Source organism: Mobula hypostoma, chromosome 8 (genome assembly GCF_963921235.1).
Source record: "Mobula hypostoma chromosome 8, sMobHyp1.1, whole genome shotgun sequence".
Taxonomy (NCBI): Eukaryota; Metazoa; Chordata; class Chondrichthyes; order Myliobatiformes; family Myliobatidae; genus Mobula; species Mobula hypostoma.
Window position 1 is genome coordinate 69,658,885 of NC_086104.1, and position 18,562 is coordinate 69,677,446.

Here is an 18,562-nt window from a genome sequence, read left to right on the forward strand (position 1 = left end):
ACCATGCAGAACAATGATAGGATTTCCTACCATCCCACCCTCCTCTACACTCAAGCAATAGGCTATCCTCCATAATTTCCATCTTCTGAATTTGCTACCAGGCACATCAACCCATTCTTTCCCTTTCAGCGTTTTGGAGGGAATGTTACCTATGTGACACTTTCATAGTCATTGATTTTCACCAAAACCTACTCCGTCCTCACACCACTCATCCACAGAACTGCAGGAGACGCAACTTGATTCCTGAGACCTAGAGACTAAGGCAGTTCTTCGACATGAAGCAGCATCTTTCGTGTACGTCCTCCAACTTTACATGTTGGTGCTCAACATGTGGCCTCTGGCACTGGTACCATCAAGTGACTAGAACAGCTTCAGCAGACCATTTAGAATTAATGCACTCTCCCCTTGGGCAAGAACTGGACAAGGGTGTAATTTAGATGAAGCATTTAAAAATTAACCCAATAGATTTAAATAATTAAAATTTACATAAGGTTGAAATAAAAGAGTAACATTACTGAAAATGCCAATAAATAACTTTAAAACCAGGTAAAATAAAGCAGGTTAATTTCTTAACTATTTGCAATAAGATCATTGCCAGATCGAAATAAATGACCCCACTGGACTTAAAGCTGATGGTCAGGTGCAGAGTATGCCTGAATATTCTCTGGAATATTCTGGAGCACCATAAAAATGACACATTCAGCAATGCAGCAGAAAGTCAAATGCATCAGCATCGACTCCAACTTGTGTCAATGACTGCACATGGACAGAAGTCCCAGACAAACAGCTTTTATTCAATAGTCTTTGGTCATTGATGCATTGACGTTATAACTTAGATGAGAAAAATGAATGGTTGTTTACTCAATACAGTACTGTGCCAAAGTCTTTGGGCACATATACAGTGGCATGCAAAAGTTTGGGCACCCATGGTCAAAATTTCTGTTACTGTGAATAGCTAAGCGGGTAAAAGATGAACTGATTTCCAAAAGGCATAAAGTTAAAGATGACACATTTCTTTAATACTTTAAGCAAGATTACTTTTTTATTCCGTCTTTTACAGTTTCAAAATAACAAAAAAGGAAAAAGGCCCAAAGCAAAAGTTTGGGCACCCTGCATGGTCAGTGCTTAGTAACACCCCCTTTGGCAAGTATCACAAGTTTGTAAACACTTTCTGTAGCCAGCTAAGAGTCTTTCAATTCTTGTTTGGGGCATTTTCGCCCATTCTTCCTTGCAAAAGGCTTCTAGTTCTGTGAGATTCTTAGGCCGTCTTGCATGCACTGCTCTTTTGAGGTCTACCCACAGATTTTCGATGATGTTAAGGTCGGGGGACTGTGAGGGCCACGGCAAAACCTTCAGCTTGCGCCTCTTGAGGTAGTCCATTGTGGATTTATCGTGGCTTGGGATGGCAACTGATTGGGCCATGACTGCGGGAAACTGCAGAGTGTGTGAAGACAGCTCGGAAACCAGCCTCCCCTCCATGGACTCGTCTACACTTCTCACTGCCTCAGTACAGCAGCCAGCATAAAGATCCCACCCACACAGGACATTTCCTCTTCTCCCCTCTCCCATCAGGCAGAAGATACAGAAGCCCTAAAGCACATACCACCAGGCTCAAGGACTGTTCTGTTCCGCTGTTATTAGACTACTGAACATTTTTCCGAGTTTGACCTCATAATCTACCTTGTTATGATCTTGCACCTTGTTGTTCACCTGCACTGCAGTTTCCCTGTACTGTAACACTTTATTCTGTTAGTGTTTTACCGTGTATTATCTCAATGCACCATTGTAATGAATTGATGGATAATATGCAAGACAAGATTTTCACTGTACCTCAGTACCTGTGACAATAATAAACCAATTTAATAATTTATTAATTTACCAAATAAGCCTGATGTAAACCCAAGGATTGATTTAAAAAATTCAGATAATTTTATATTTTAAATAGTCAACATTCAGCTGTTTTATTTCTCCTCTTCAGATTTCATTTACATCCTCCAGACTGTTTTTATTATTCACAAGCTTTTACCACACCCTTTTTCCTGGATCCACCTTCATTTATATCTTTCAATCTCTCCAGTCTCCTCCCTTGTTCAGACCTTCCCTTCCCTTCTCTGTGCTCCTCCACCCCCACCCCCCAATTTCACTGCAGCTGAAAACTCTACTTCTAACTTCTCCAATTTTGATGAAAGGTGTTCAATCTGAAAATAAACTAGTACCTAAAGTGGATCTTTCCAGCCATTTTGTTTTTATTGTTAATCTTTCATCTTTGCTGGGCCAATTGTTAGCCTCTCGTGGAAGATAAACACTGATCCTGCCAGCAAAGGCCACAACCCAAGAATGAATACAATTTCGAAAGTGTAGCTGGCTGTCAGTTTTTTAAAAATATTTTCATGGGATCACAGAATAATAGAGCAATCATTTTATTCTCCTTTGCACTTGTGTGCTGATGAATGACAATAAACAGTCTAGAATCTTGAAGGGGGTGACACTGAGCTCTGGGGCTAAGGACACAGCATGTGGGCAGTCGAACCTGGGGCTGGAGCTGGGCAACAGAGGCCGGGTTGGCAGGTGGGGGAGTGTCGTTGACATTGCACAGAAGTTCCACTCACCAAAAACATCCACCATTCGGACATAATTTTTTAAAAATGACCTAGAATTAAAATTTAGCAACATGGCCAGTGAATAAACAGCTGCAGCTTGTTCAAAATGCAGCAACAAGAATCTTCATCGAGAAAAGATCAAAGGACATTTATTTGGCATCATTACACTCACTGCCTGTGTCTTTCAGGATCAATTTTAAATGACTCTTAATTATATATAAGGATCGGAATAATCTTTCTCCTCTGTATATTTTGCAGTGTCTGTCCGTTTACATCCCTAATCATAATCTTAGATCTGCAGATTCTGGTTTGCTTAGTGCTCCTAGAGCCAAGCATATAAGATCTGGTGACGTTGCGTTTTGCTCTTATACACCAAAAATCTGGAATACTCTACTGACTGAGATGCACCAGGATAGTACTGTGGAATGTTTCTAAACATTTCTAAAACCCCACTTTTTAAATTTGGCCTACTTATAGGATTACCCAATGTCTGTTGATGATGATCACATTTATATAATTTGGTATATTTGTTTACATTTTATTCTATATGTTTGTCTCCACTTATGATTTTGAATTTTGTCTCATATTGTTATGGCTACTTTGGTTTAAGTTTACAATCTATGTAAAGCACTTTGAGCCTGCATCTTTATGAATGAAAGATGCAAAGTAAAGTTAGTATTATTATTATTATTATTATTACATTAGGAAGACATTTAAACCAGAGTTTGCTTTGACTCTTTTGAAAATGGTTCTATTGGTCTCACACCTTACTCTTCGCATACCACTGCATTTTTTCCCCTTTTTCTCATCGCTTTCTTCAAAAGTTTTCTTTTAAACTATTTAATCTTTATCCAAAACGCTATTAGGCAATGCATTCCAAATCCCAGAGCTTTTCCTCATATTGCCTGTGAATTTTATGCCAATTGGCTTAATTCTGTATGCTCTGATTATAGATCTAAACTCACTGATAAATTTCTCTTTCTTTATACCCAAACCCTTGGCAATTTTAACCTTATACACTTGTACCAGTTGCTTAAGCAGAAAAGACATTTTGGCATCGACACCCAGTACAGTCCTCACCCAATCAAAATGGGCTGGAGTATTGCGAACAGTTCTAGTTTCCTTAATTGAGAAAAGGTATACTGGATTTGGAAGTGGTGCTAAGAAGGTTCACCAGGTTGATTCTGAAGATGAGGGATTAGTTTATGAGGAGAGATTGAGTCACCTGGGATTATACTCACTGGAATTCAGAAGAATGAGAGGGAATCTTAACAGAAACATTAAATTATGAAATAGATAGATAGATAAAATTGAGGCAGGAAAGCTTCTCCCACTGGTAGGTGAGCCTCAAACAAGGGGACATAGCCTCAAGATTCGGTGGAATAGATTTAGAATGGAAATGAGGAGAAACTGCTTTTCACAGAGCTGTAAATCTGTGGAACTCACTGTCCAAGGAAGCGGTAGAGGCTACGTCATTAAAATACGTTTAAGATACAGTTAGATTTTTGCACAGCAGGGAATTAAGGGTGATGGGGAAAAGGTGGAGCTAAGTCCACAACCAGCTCAGCCATGATCTTGTTGAATGGCAGAGCAGACCCAATGGGCCAGATGACCTTCCTGACAATGGTTGCCATACACTTCTGCTTCTGTGCGGAAGCTATGAGATCATCATTGGTTCCAGTCTTCTCTGCCTCTTGTGCAGTTCTCTGCGGATGACCTGTTCCTTTGACGTATACAGCATTTCCCATCTTTGTCAATAAAAGGTTCACAACCATGATAGTCATCTAATAACTGCAGTTTGCCACCATCTTTCTTGTGGATGCCATGGTTGAATTCTTACTACAATGCCTGATTTAAGGTGTGGCAGCTTCCTAGTTGTTCAGTTGTCGTAGGAAACTTGCTTTTTCAACTCAACCTTCCTTCATCTCATTTTCCATCTAAAGTTTTAGACATCTGCAAACTTGTCGCTGTTGGCAGGATTATTCTGATTCAGCGGTTCACCATACTGTGCTGAGCGCCAGAAGTGAGCCATATACCGGTGGGTTTTTTTGTCTGCCGAGTAACTGTGATACACAAACTCACCTGCAATATCTTAAGCGTTATTGTCTGTTACAACTTTATCTGAAATACTGCTTCTGGCAAAGTGAGCATTCAGCTAGACAGAAACTGCTAAAGATGTGTTTGAACTGAGGTAATCTATTCCAGAAAGCTGGAAAAATTATTGACTGCCACCAGCACTTTCAACAGACTACTTCCTGTCACATTCTGTGGGTTCTTAGCAAGTCATATAATATTTGTCTTTCAGCTACCTACAAGCCTTCACCTGTCGACATCTTCCATCCTGGCAACACGCCCTAGTGTCTGATCTCAAAAAACTTGAGAACACAGCCCAGTCTATCATGAAAACCAGCCTCCCCTCCATTGACTCTTTCTATGTTGCCCGCTGCTTCGGCATAAAGAAAGATCCCTCCCACCCCGTCATCCTCTCTTCTCGATTGAGCAGAAAACACAAAAGCTTAAGATCATGTACTCAAGGATAGTTTCTGTCTCACTGTGCCAAAACTCTTCAATGGACCTCTTGTTCGATGAAGAACTCCTGGTCTCCCAGTTTACCTCCTTGGGGCCCTTGCATGTTATCTGACTACCTACACTGCATTAGCTTCATAACAGTAACACACTATCTTCTGCATTCTGTTTTCCTTTTGCACCATCTTTATGTACCAATCTATGGAATATTTGTCTGGATGGCATGTAGACCAAGCTTTTCACTGTATCTCAGTATGTGACAATAATTGACCAATTATCAATTGCTGTTTTATCATGAGCAGGTGCATGATGGCATCCAATTTCCTACAGGATGGATGTGGGGCAGAGAGAGATACGTGGCTGGCTAAGTGATGGTAGGGAGTAAAGCGATTGAAGTATGGGAATGGGATGGTTTGGAGGGGAATGGGGATACTAACTGCTTAGAAATCTGTAATTTCACTGCTTCCAGAAATTTCAACTGAAGTAGCAACACATGGGCTGCAGACTTTATATGACTGCACCAACTTGCATCTGTGGAACAGATGACCCACTGCCTTTAACATTACAAATTTATACATCAGATTGTGCAATATCACTTGCACACTCTCGCCATTTCCAATGGCTGAAAAAGCTTACACAATATAAATTTTAGTTAATTATAAATAATCAAAATATTCATGTAATGAAGAATACATTTTCCACAAAAACTAAAGCAAAATCCTACCAGGTTAGCTTGTCTGGCCTCTTCTATGTAGTGTGTTGTTATGATCACTGAAGTCCTTTGATCTTTAACTATGTCTACCAAATGTTGCCAAATCCTCCAGAGATAAAAAGAGAAGGGGTTAATAAAATGTCACAGTTCAAATACTTGCAGAAATACACTTATTAATAATTTGAGACAAAGACTCATTTCAAGCATTTATTAATTGTTAATGAAAAACCATTAAATTTTCAGGAAACAAGGTTAATAACTGAAAAATACAAACTATATTTTATCTCTAACAACGGAATGTTCATTCTGAGGTTGGATCCATAGTTTCTCCCAAACAATATTCCGGCTTTGGCCAAGAAATGAGGAGGTCACTGCTTCTAATCTCCACCACTGAATTCGTGTGCAGACACTGAACATAAAAGCACATGATGTGATGAGTCAGGCAAGACATCTCAACGATTGGATGCATCATCTACCTCTACATCCACCAAGTAGGGAGATGGACGAGAGCAAACTGATTAACACGATTTCTTTCAAAGATTTATCGAGCTAATACCAAACTGTTTCTCTCATTTGGATGTCTGTTGAACAGCTGAACGCTTGCTGCATTGTAAAATCTGAAAATCATACAGCACAGATGAAGTCAATTCTTCCCACTGTTTCTGTATCAGCTCTTTGGTAAACCTTTACAATAAGCCTCTCCTCTGCTCTTTCCTCTTAGTCTAGTATATTTTCTCCCTTTCAAGATTTATCCAGTTCCATTACTACAAAGTCTGCTGTCATTTTTCTTTCTTAAAGCAAACTGCTACACAAAATCAATTCTCTTCATCTCGCTTCTGGTTTCAGAATAAGATGTTCTGTTTCTTCGTATGCCTCACATTATGTTTCTGCTATTTTAAGTGTGAATGCTGCATGGATGTTCTCCAGCATGCTGACTCACCATCTTGAACCTTACTATCCTCCTGGCTAGGGTTCAGATTCAGTTTATTTATCTTAACATTCTCCCCAGACTCTTTCACCACCAGCCTCCAGTCCATCACTCCCCGACGTTCCTGTTTGTTAGTGTCTAAGTACAAAGGTGCCAATCACACCCTGACACCTACTCACAGTAGGATGTTAATGAAGAAGTGGATACTTAAAATAACCTTGCCTGCGCTGAGCAATTGATTCAAAAGCAGAGGATATTTTGAAATAAGAAGTGGAAATGCTTTTGTGAATATATACAGGCAGCAGGGAAGATTTGAAGAAAGGTGAACTCCAATCCTTAAATCAAAGTGTGGTAAACTCTGTTGACCACATCGTAATTCACAACTAGTCACAGTAACCCACTACCGCTGTGCTTGCTGGCCCACTCTGGATCACTGATATCAAATCCTTCCTTTGCTTCATCCACTCCAGCTTCACTCACTCTAACTGCAAACTTTATCCACTCCAACTTTTCTGATTCTAACTGCAAACTTCATACTCTCTAATTTCTCTCTAACTGCAAACTTCTCACACTCCAGCTGTAAATTTCATCCACTCTAAATTTCTCCAGTCCCACAACCCTCTGCAATACTCTCTGCAAACCCTTTCTGTTTAAGGGTCTCATATCTGAAATATTTCTCTCTCCACAGATGCTGTCCGACTTGCCATTGCTTCCAACATCCCTTGTTCATATAACAAACACACTTCAATGTCTGGACCAATACAGTATGGACTCCTGTTTAGCCAAGATTTATTGCTTCATGGGGGAAGCTACCTTCACCAGCCCAAGCCCCAAACTGTTGAAACTCTCAGATTTTCTTTTCTCATTTAATATGTTCTTTGAAATCCTTCAGTCATTTGCCCAAACACTTATTGTGGCTCCGTGTCAAATTCTTTCTGACAACAGTCTGGATGTTTTGCTTTATTAAAAGGATCACAGGAATCCAAGTTGCTGTTGTTTTTGTAAATCATCTCATATTCCTGGCATGTTTATTATCCCTCCAACATTTATCCCTGCAAGTGGAAAGTGGTTCACCTCCTCCCTCACCTCCATTCAGGGCACCAAGTGGCCCCTACAGGTGAGGCAACACTTCACCAGTGAATAATGGGGTCGTCTATTGTGTCCAGTGCTCCCATTGCAGACCCCTCTACACTGGCGAGACCTGCCTTAACTTGGAGGACTGCTTTGCCGAGCACTTCTGCTCCATTCGCCGAAAGCAGAACTTCCCGGTGGCCAAGCATTTTAATTCTGATCCTCATTCCAATATGTTGGTCCATGGTCTCCTCTTGTACCATGATGAGGACACCCCCAGGGTGGAGAAGCAACACCTTATAATTCTGTCTGGGTAGTCTCCAACCAGATGGTATGAATATTGATTCTCCTTTCAGTAAAAAAAATTCCTCCACCCTTCTTCTTCTATACCCCACTCTGGCCCCTTACTTTTCTTATCTGCCTATCAATTCCCCCAGGGTCCCCCCCACTTCCCTTTCTCCTATGGTCCACTCTCCTCTCCTATCATATTCTTTCCTCTCCAGTCCTTTGTGTTTCCTACCTACCTGGCTTCACCTCTCACCTTCTAGATATCCTCCTTCCCCTCCCCTTTTTATTCTGGCATCTTCCCCCCTTCCTTTCCAGTCCTGAAGAAGGGTCTCAACCCGAAACATCGACTGTTTACTCATTTCCATGGATGCTGCCTGACCTGCTGAGTCCCTCCAGCATCTAGTGTGTGTTGGTTTGGATCTCCAGCATCTGCAGAATTTCTCTTGTTTATGTTTACGTGGGATCTGTTGCCTAGTATCCACTGGTCAGCTCATCAGCTAGAGTCTAAAATTATATCCAGACACCACCATTTAGAGGAAATACCGAGGCCTTGGACAAGGTGAAGAAATAATTTACTGGCACATGACCACTGATATGTTACGTGCAGAAACTAAAAATGTATTGCTGCTCTTTAAGGAGAGATCAATGAGGAAGAAAACTGTAGACTGAAAATGATATCAGGTGGGAAGAAAAATGATAAATACAACTCAGAAACAAAAGGGAATGTGAGGTACTGAGTTTGGTAAAGGGTGCAAAGGAAGGGAGTGTGCAGTAAACGATAGGAAACTGTGCAACGTAGAGGAACCTGAGTACCTTAGGGTCAATGAACTGAGATCCCTGAAGGTACCAGATGGTGAAGTAAGCATACAAGGTTGCTTGCCTTAATTGGACAGGGGATAGATTGCAAGAACAGGGAGACTGCAATGGAAAAAAACGTAGCTAGCCACAGATCATGTAGGGCATCTTCTTTTGGTCATCACAGGAAGGGTGGGACAGAATTAGAGATGTTGCAGAGGCCAATTGCAAGAAATTGAATGTTAGAGAATTATAGACTGAAGTTGTTCTCTTTGGAAAAAAGGAAAGGAGATCTATGTTCCGCCACATCATTGGTCATGAAGATCAATAGAACTGCAGCTGCCAGAAATCTGAAATAAGAACAGAAAATGCTGGAAATACTCAGACAGATCAGGTTGCATCCACAGAAGGAAAAAAAAAACAGACTTAATACTTCAGGGCAGAGGTTTTGTCTGTAAAAGTATCTTCAACTTCGAACTTTCGCTCTGTGAAGAGAGACCTGAGGTAGCAGTTTAAACTCATGAAGGATGGTGATGGTGGAAAGAGGATGAAACAATTTTCAGTGGCAGCCTGGGAGGATGAAGGATAGCAATTTAAGATAGTTGGTAAAGGAATCAAATACAGCGTCAGAGGAGAAGAATCAGGGACGTGCTTGAGAACAGGAATGCACTCCTGCAAATGAAGCAAAAGCAGACTGAGAAAGACAGTTGTATACCAAGTGAGGAATATAGGAATTTTTGTGTTCAGCAAATGGTCATCCATGAAAGTGACAGCATATAGAGTCATCGGCCAGCAAGACAGATTTAGGATTTCAACCACAGCAGCTTTTCAACTTGCAGTTCTCACTCAAAGTTATTGGTATTTTTCTCTGTTCGTAGATGAGGAATATAACAAGATGTTGCAGAGTCTAACACATGGTGTGGACACTGTTGCACTGGAATGCCAAGGAATAGGTCTTGCACTTCCACAGCGGAAGTCCCAGGACTCAGGAGGATCTTCAGTCAATGACTTTAAACATTGGTGGGGGTGCCTGGGGTATTACAGGTGCATCTTCAACTCTGCCTTTCTTCACCCCCAACTTGCACAGTCTCTTACACACTCTTAGCCATGGTTGACTACTCAGGAAGCCCAAGAATATCAGCTTAAACGGAACTCTGAACTTAAGGGTAGGTATAGAAAAGAAAGTAGAGAACAGTTGATAACTGCATTAACAACAACTCACATTTATATAAAATCTTCAACATTGTAAGACATCCCAACACGATACCAGGAGAATTATCAAAAAAGTTGACAGCAGTCTAAGTAAGGAGATAATGAGACAGATGACCAAAACGACTAGATTTCAACATGTGCTTTTAAGGAAGAAAGAGAGCTGGATGTCTGGACAGGTCTAAGAAGGAATCCCACAGGACAAGCCTTGCCACCTGGAGATTAGTAGTGGAGAAATGAACTTCACAACTTCAGAAGTTTCCAAATGATTGTAGCTTTGGCAGATTTCCTCAATTTCTATCAACATAATTGATTGAAGGAAGCTGCATTTTGGATGACGGCAGAAGGTCTGGGGCCAAACTGCACATGTTTAATACCTGGCTCGTAGTACTGGATCCACTCCAACAGTTGGCTCGTCCAGTAAAAGGAGCTGTGGCTCCTGGAGCAGAGCAGCCCCCAGAGACACCCGCCGTTTCTGCCCACCACTGAAAAAAAGTTACAAGACACGTCAAGACCATAACACATAGGAACAGAATTAGGCCACATGGCCCATCGAGTCTGCTCTGCCATTCCTTCATGGCCGATTTGCTACCCCTCTCAACCCAATTCTCCTGCCTTCTCCCCATAACTTTTATGCCCTTACTAATTAAGAAGCTGTCAACCTCCACTTTAAATATACCCAATGACTTGGGCTCCACAGCTATCTGTGACAATGAATTCCAGAGGTTCACCACTTTCTGGCTAAAGAAATTCCTCCTCATCTCTGTTCTAAAGGGACATTCTTCTATTCTGAGGCTGTACCCTCTGATCCTAGATTCCCCAGGATAGGAAACATCTTCTCCACATCCACTCTATGTCGGTCTATCAATATTTGAAAGGATTCAGTGAGATCCCCCAACAGTGTCAAGCCAACAGTTTGTTCTCTGGATAGTGTTGTATTACTGGTCTGATGTAATTTCGAGGTAACTGGATACTTGTAATTCCATAAGTTGGCAGCGTGTATGTTAAATGTATCAGGTGCTTTAAACTACAAGAAAATCCACTAACCTCAGTCAATCATACCATCTTTGAAGTGTCAATGGATTCCACTGTCACACAAGGAATAAAAGTTAAGTCCAGAGAAGACAGAAGATCTGTATAGTTTTAATACCTGATTAATGGATTTAGTGGATTTCAAGAATCCATTAAAGTTTGCTCAAACACCTGAAATTTGACAGCAGTGCTGGAAAATTAAAATACGAAAAAAACTGCAGATGCTGGAAATCTGAAATAAAAACAGAAATTGCTGGAAACACTGGTCTTCAGCCTGAAACATTTATTTATAAATTGATTGATTGATTGATTGATTGATTGATTGGAATGCAGTGTGGAGTCGGCCCTCCAGCCCTTCAAATGAGCACCCCAGCAATCCTCCAAATTAATCCTAGCCTAATCATGGGACAGTTTACAATGACCGACTGTGCTTGGACAGTGGGAGGAAACCCGAGCGCCTGGAGGAAACCCACGCAGTCACAGTGAGAATGTACAAACTCCATCTAGGCAGCGGCGGAAAACTCCATTTTCTTTTCACAGATGCTCCCTGACTGCTGAGTGTTTCCACCATTTTCTGTTTCACTGCTGTTCTTCAACTCTGATGAAGGGTCTTGGCCTGAAATATCAACTGTTTACTTTTCCAGCATTTTGCTCATTACAAAACTGCCTCGAATGCCAAATTCCTTTTCACTCAGGTCTATGATAATGATTATTTTTTGTAGAAGGCCAATCATCTGGGCACCAGGAGTTCCTTGGCCAGAGTCCAAGCCTCAACCATCTTCAATTCCCTTTATCAGTAGGTCCGAGACAGGTGAATCCCAACTTGACTAATAAGGCAGTCCCTGCCTGCATGCAGTGAGATCTGAACATCCAAGCCAAGCTTTTTTTTTTAAAATAAAGATTTGTGTCAGTATAAAGATCTTTATTACCAATACTCAACTGTGTCTTGAGAAGCTGGAGAAAACTGAACGAGATGCTCTGCAATTTTAGGGGATTTTTATAAGTCATCCAGCTAGGTCTGAGAGCAACATTGTAGATGAGCAGCAAGTAACTTAGCCAACACACAAGTGGCAGGCAATGACCTTCCTTAAGTATGAGCCACCGTTGCCAGATCCCCTACACCAATGTACTAGGGTTGATACTGGCCATAAACAAACTGGACCAGTCACAGAAATGGCATGGTTTCAAAGCAACTCAGAGGCTGGGCATCCTGCATCGAACAACTCACTTCCTGACAGCCCAAGAAACTTCGCACCGTCAACAAGGCGCAAATTAGGAGCATGATGAAATACTCTTCACTTCTGTTAATAAGTGCAACTCCAACAACTCAAGTAGTACAGAATCAGAGATAAATTTATTTCATTGACACATGATGTGAAAACTGTTATTTTGTGGCAGCAGTACAGTACAAAGATTTGAATTTACTACGAATGATCTTGGAACATTGTGTTAACCAAGAGAAGAAATTGCTGAATTTTGATATGAAAGGCCAGGATTTAAAACTGCAGTCAAATGTTCCTTCTCTGCTACATGCATACTTCCATTCCTACCCATGGTAGGGAAATCCACTGACAATCTAATCACAGGTTTGGGGACTTTCTTGCAGTTGTACTCATCTGAAATATTTAACACGTAGACCAGCTTATGGAGTTAGAAGAATCCTGCTGATATGTGGTAATATTGCCAGATAAGATAAAGGAAGCCGAAAATATTTTGTGAGTATATTAAGAGTAAAAGGGTAACTAGGGAGAGAGTACATCCCTTTAGGGATCAGTGTGGTCATCTATGTGCGGAGCCACATGAAATGAGCAAAGTCTTAAGGGAATACTCCTCGTCTGTATTTTATGTGGAGAGGGACATGGAAGGTAGTGAGTTCAGGGAAGGAGGTAGAGTTGTCATGGAACATATGCACATTACAAAGGAGAAACTGTAAGAACATAACTGGGCTTGACGTGCATAGAGATGGATGAATCTCCAGAGCCTGGTCAATAGTGGACAGCGAAGGTGATTGTCTGAGGTTACAATGGGATATTGATCACATGGGAAAGTGGGCAGAAGAATGGCAGATGGAATTTAACTCAGCCAAGTGTTATTGTACATAAGCATACGAGTACATAGATTCCTGAAAGTAGTCACACGCGTACTTCTGACTTTCTTTGCAGTCTACTCTACTACCAATCTTGGTGTCACCTGAAAATTTACTAGTCCATGCCACCTACTTTCCTATCCAGAGCATTAATATATATGATAAACAATCAGGGATTGAGCATGGATCCCTATGGCACACCACTGGTCACAGGCGTAACTTGTCTTCATCAGCTGTGGCATTGAGTACAAGAAATGGGAAGCCATGTTATGTTGTATAAAATGTTGGTTAAACTGCGTGGAGTACTGTATGCAGTTCTGGTCACTGGGCTATGGGAAGGATGTGAGAGAACTAAAGAGGGTGTGCAGAACAAGATTCACAAGTTGCCTGTTTTGGAGGGCTTGTGTACTAAGAAGAGATTAGATAGGATGGGATTGTTTTCTTTAGAGTAAAAATGGTTTAGGGGTGACCTTGTAGAGGTTTATTACATCATGAGGGATATGGATATGGTAAACAGTCACAGACCATTTCCAGAGAGGGCAATCTAAAGTAAGAGGGCATTGGTTTATGGTGAGAGGGAAATGACTTAAGGGGGATGTGAGGAATAAATTTTCACACAGAGTGTGGAGTGTTTCTGGAACAAACTGCCAGAGGAAGTGCTAAGAGCAGATACAATGACAACATTTAAAAGACTTTTAGATGGATAGTAAAGGTTCAGAGGGATATGAACCACATGCAGTCAAATGGGACGAGGATAGATAGATATATTGGTTGGCATGAACGTGTTTGGACTGAAAGGCTTGTTTCTATATGGTATAACTGAGTATCCAAGACAAAAGCCCATTTGACCATAAACAATTATCAAGAAAATAGGAACCCTCATTGATACAACCCTTTGTTAAAACTATCAATACAAAGGATAAAACAAAAAATCACCAAGTTATATACTTGGGTTGGGGAATTAAGGAGACAAATCCTCCTTGGAGAACTGCTGTTCTTTTAATTTGTGTCTGCTTGTCCTAAAACAAAGTACTTTGCATACCTGAGATTCTTTATAAGTAAGTTCTTATCGTGAAGATCAAGGAAGTCAACCAGGAAAGAGAGACGGGCTTCTATATCTTTACTGTTCATCCCGTGTATGCGGCCAAAGTAGTGAAAGGTGTCAGTAATGCTAAACTCATTGTACAGTGCTAGTTCCTGTGTGAAATTATAAAGAAAGTTTTATTTATATAAAATATGCGATTATTTGGAAATAAATTTCAATCCAATTTCCCAGAATCATTGGATAAAACAGTGGAGAAGGACTGTACTATCAGCTCAGTCCAGTTAATCTCATGCATCCACTCTTTCCCCAGTTATTTCAAAGCCAGTAAAGCCTTTCGGATTGTATACCTGTGGCATGTATCCCACCATCCTGCCTGGAACCCCATGGCCTGGGAATGCCGGAGGCTTCCCCAGAACTATAATCCGACCCCTCGAGATGCGTAATCTTCCCAAGACACACCGGAGGAATGTGGTTTTCCCACAGCCACTAGGACCGAGCAGCCCAAATCTGCATGGAAGAGGAGATTTACATGGTCAGCAGTACGCACCACACTCTTCTTCCCCATGACGCACAGCCTAGGCTGAATAGTACAGCACCAGAGGAGTTCTCTCATTTCTTTGTGATCTTCAGCAAACACACCTCAAACACAAGATTACACCATAGTTATCAGGAAATTCAGGGTGTTTCAGGACAGGGTGTGGAGAGGAGCAGTGGAAGGAAGGGGACTGAGGAGCATTGAAGTTTAAGGAGGTGGGATACAAGGAGAAAAAGAAAGATGGGTGAGGGTGAGAGAGAGAAGCGGAGATACTATTGAGGTAGGCCAGGGGGAGAAAGTTCATCCTACAGTGTCCCCTGAAAGGAGGTTGTCAATGAATTCAAACTAACATGGTAATATATACTTACATCTGACCTTGTGGCAAAGTGAGACTAAGATTATCAAGTATAGTCAGCTTCCCGTAGGACAGGCAGACACCTCTACACTCGACAGAAAGGAGACTGAAGTCTTCGGCTGCAGCAGGATCCATTGGTAGGATGATGTTACTTCAAGAAAATAACTGGAATTAAAACAGAAGAAATTGAAATACGTATTTCAGTTGATTTTAGAAAATTAAAACATCGGAGAAACTGATCTCTATTTCTTTGCAAACATGAAGTTATATTTTCAATGAAGAGAAGTGAATGAAACCTAACTGTTAACACTTGTGGACCCTTTCTGCTGTGAGTCCACGTAAGGACTTTAAAAAAGCTCAGATATTAATTTGAGATTATTCCAACAGTTAGTACAATTATATTCCTCCAACTTTCATTGTTTCAACTATTACCTGTAGCTTAGTAAAATGTCTAAGTGGAATTCCAAGATTTGATATTACAAATGTGCTGAGCTACAATGGCACTAGAGAGTGGCTTCTTGGAGCTCATCTGGGAAAACAGCTTAATTTCTACCTTTAATGTCTTTTTTTTTCCTTTCTCAAGGTGGATGGGATTCTGTCAAAGTCCCTGATCAACAGCTGCACTCAAATCTTGATTCTTTCTGGCAATGGTTCCTGCTTCCAGGGCTCTCCGACCAGCCGTTTTTCAATATCCCAAAGACGCAGCCCAGAAGATGACCCTGCTCTCAGAGTGTAAGGCACTGCGGCCTTGGGGACGAGTCGATTCTATGCCAGTGTTGTTGACTGAAATGTTCTGGAGAAAATGGAATATTCAATGCAGCAAACTTTAGCATCATAATCAGCAAGTGCTTTTTTTCTTCTTGTTAGTCTCCCCTCTTGCTGAGTGACAGCTCTTTGCCCCTTTATTAGGGACGCAGAGAGCCTGTGGTATGTCGAATTGTCGGGTGAACGATTAGTTTTTGTTGTACTGCAGATCACGGTCTTTAAAGGGGGCTTTGCTGTTGCTTACTTGGTGGGTGGAAGGTGCTGATGCTTTTTGCTGAAGTGGAGAGGGCGATGCTTTGCTACTGCTTGTGCATGGAAGGGGAGGAGTAAGGGGGGCTTTGGGGTCCTAACCTTTTTATTGTCGCTCATTCTTTGGGGTACCCTTCTGTTTTCATGGATGTCTACAACGAACAAAAGTTCCAGGTTGTATATTGTACACACTCTCCGACATTAAGTAGAACTATTGAACTACAAAGTCATCTTTCAAGATTGGCTTTTGCTTGGGTACTGCCGCATGCTGCAATCCATCCTCATTTGTAAGGCCCTATACATTATAAAACCGGTCAGATTATCCTCATTATTAATTTCTTGATTTGAAATTATCCTCCACCTTAGAACAGTGGTTATCACAGAGTTGCTGATACTCATCCCACAGGAACCAGAGTGCTTTGTTTTTTTTATCAGAAGAAAGTGATCTCTCGAACCTGCTCCACGCTTCAGAGGCCATGGGGTAATCCTCTCCCTCAGCCTACCTTCTTTTGCACATTTTCACCAGTTTTCTTCATGTTCTAAGTGTCCAAATGCCTCAGGCTTGAATCTATACAATGGCAAACTTCATGGCTCCCTGGGGTCCAACAATTCCAAAGATTCAGGAGGGCTCTACAATTCTTTTTACAAGATTTTTTTCTTTTTTTAAATTTTTTTCTATTACCAGCCTTTAAATTTGTTTCTTGATCTCGAGACCATGACCCCCATTTGCTACTCTATCAAGGTTTTCGTAAAAAAAATCACTCTTTGCTCCTCTAAACTCAGGGAAGTCAGACTAGATTGCTTAGTCTCCTCTCAAAAAAAAAATTGCCTATTTTCAGAATCGATCAAGTAAAACTGCCCCCCCCCCACTTCTTTCATGATGGATCTATCCTTAAATGAAAGGTAAACTGTATACTAAGTAGGGGAGGACTCATCAAGGCCCTTTATAATTGCTGGGGCACCGAAATATTACAGACCTTTTTTGTTTTCACTTCAGTCACATTGTCTGTGTAAATTCAAAAATTCCACTTATGTCCAAACTGTATTTGATTACAAGAACAAGAAAAGAATGCCTCTGTCAAATGATTTGGACTTTGATTGTATGATTTGGATGATTTACTGACAGCGGCCGAACAAATTGAAGCTCCATGGCATCATCTGTATCTTTTTTCTTGATGATAAAGTCCAGAGCTAAGTCTTACAAAAAACAACAAACATTAATTGTGGAACAGCATGCAATGAAAAGTGACAAGTTAAAAATTAATGTGCTAAATTCTGACGTATTTCCTTCCAGTGGATGACCGATTAATTCAAAATTCCTGAAATTAGATAATATGGCAAAGAGCGAATCATTTCAATTTCTATCTACCTCTTCAAACACTATTTTTAGATATTAGCTCCAAAATATGATCATTATTTATTTCATCCACCAATTAGTTTTATTTTCAAAAAGAAATACCAAGCAGGGGTTCCCAACCAGGGCCCCACAGACACCTTGCTGAATGGTATTGGTCAATGGTATTAATAAAGGTTGAGGACCCCTGGATCTAGAGCTTCACAATGGACTGATGGACACAACTTCCTTACGTAAATGTAAAACAAATCGTGCCCATGCAAACAAATCAAGCTAACCTTGCTTTTCTATAACTTGTATCAGATAGTAAACTCAGACAGAAATCAGAAAGAAATTAAGGCAAGTTCACACAAAATCACAGTTAAAAATTAGCCCAAACCTTTAGAAACTCCAGAATTCACTGCTCCACACTGACCGTCTTTGACTCAGAGTGACCTTTTGCTCGATCAATCCTGTTTTTCCTTCTATCTCTTTTACCTGCAATCTTCACAGCAAAAATCTAAATCTTACAGACTCTGGGAATTGAAAGACAAAATAGTAAAGGTTGGATGTACTCAGCAGATCAGGCAGGATCGATAGAGAGCGTAAAGGGCAATTAAAAGTCAATCCTCACATTCTGAAGACATTATTCTTGTCAGTCTGGGTCACTTTGTAGCTTCCTCACTTATTAGTCGTAACTTCCTGCTGCCGAAATCAATCCAGATTCTGAGGTCATAATCTAGCCTGTAATTTAACCACAAAACTGCTAATTTCTGCCCTGGATTCTGACTGAAGGAGACATTACCTGATCCATTTACCCACTCCGGTGGCCAAAAGGGATCTTGTACCACCATTCCAAAGTGAGCAAGGAAGTCTTCTTACAAACAAGAGAAAATCGGCAGATGCTGATTCATCCTGACTCAGCAGGCCAGGCAGCATCTATGGAAAAGAATACAGTCGATGTTTTGGGCTGAGATCCTTTGGCAGGACTGAAGGAAAAAAGCTCAGGAGTGGGCAAGGGAAGAGAGAAGCA

The 18,562-nt window shown here is 40.9% G+C and overlaps 1 protein-coding gene across 1 annotated transcript in view; it reads right to left on the bottom strand.

Annotated features, from left to right (window-relative positions):
- abch1 (ATP-binding cassette, sub-family H, member 1) overlaps window positions 1-18,302 on the bottom strand; it is a 65,378-nt gene extending 47,076 nt beyond the window's left edge. Inside the window, exons 1-7 of the mRNA XM_063055079.1 lie at window positions 18,164-18,302; window positions 17,930-18,065; window positions 15,196-15,347; window positions 14,640-14,799; window positions 14,290-14,444; window positions 10,507-10,614; window positions 5,851-5,944 (exon numbers count right to left, since the gene is read on the bottom strand). Coding sequence (XP_062911149.1) covers window positions 5,851-5,944; window positions 10,507-10,614; window positions 14,290-14,444; window positions 14,640-14,799; window positions 15,196-15,317 — 639 coding nt within the window. The 5' untranslated portion in view covers window positions 15,318-15,347; window positions 17,930-18,065; window positions 18,164-18,302. The remainder of the gene's footprint in view (window positions 1-5,850; window positions 5,945-10,506; window positions 10,615-14,289; window positions 14,445-14,639; window positions 14,800-15,195; window positions 15,348-17,929; window positions 18,066-18,163) is intronic.
- Window positions 18,303-18,562: the final 260 nt, after the last annotated feature.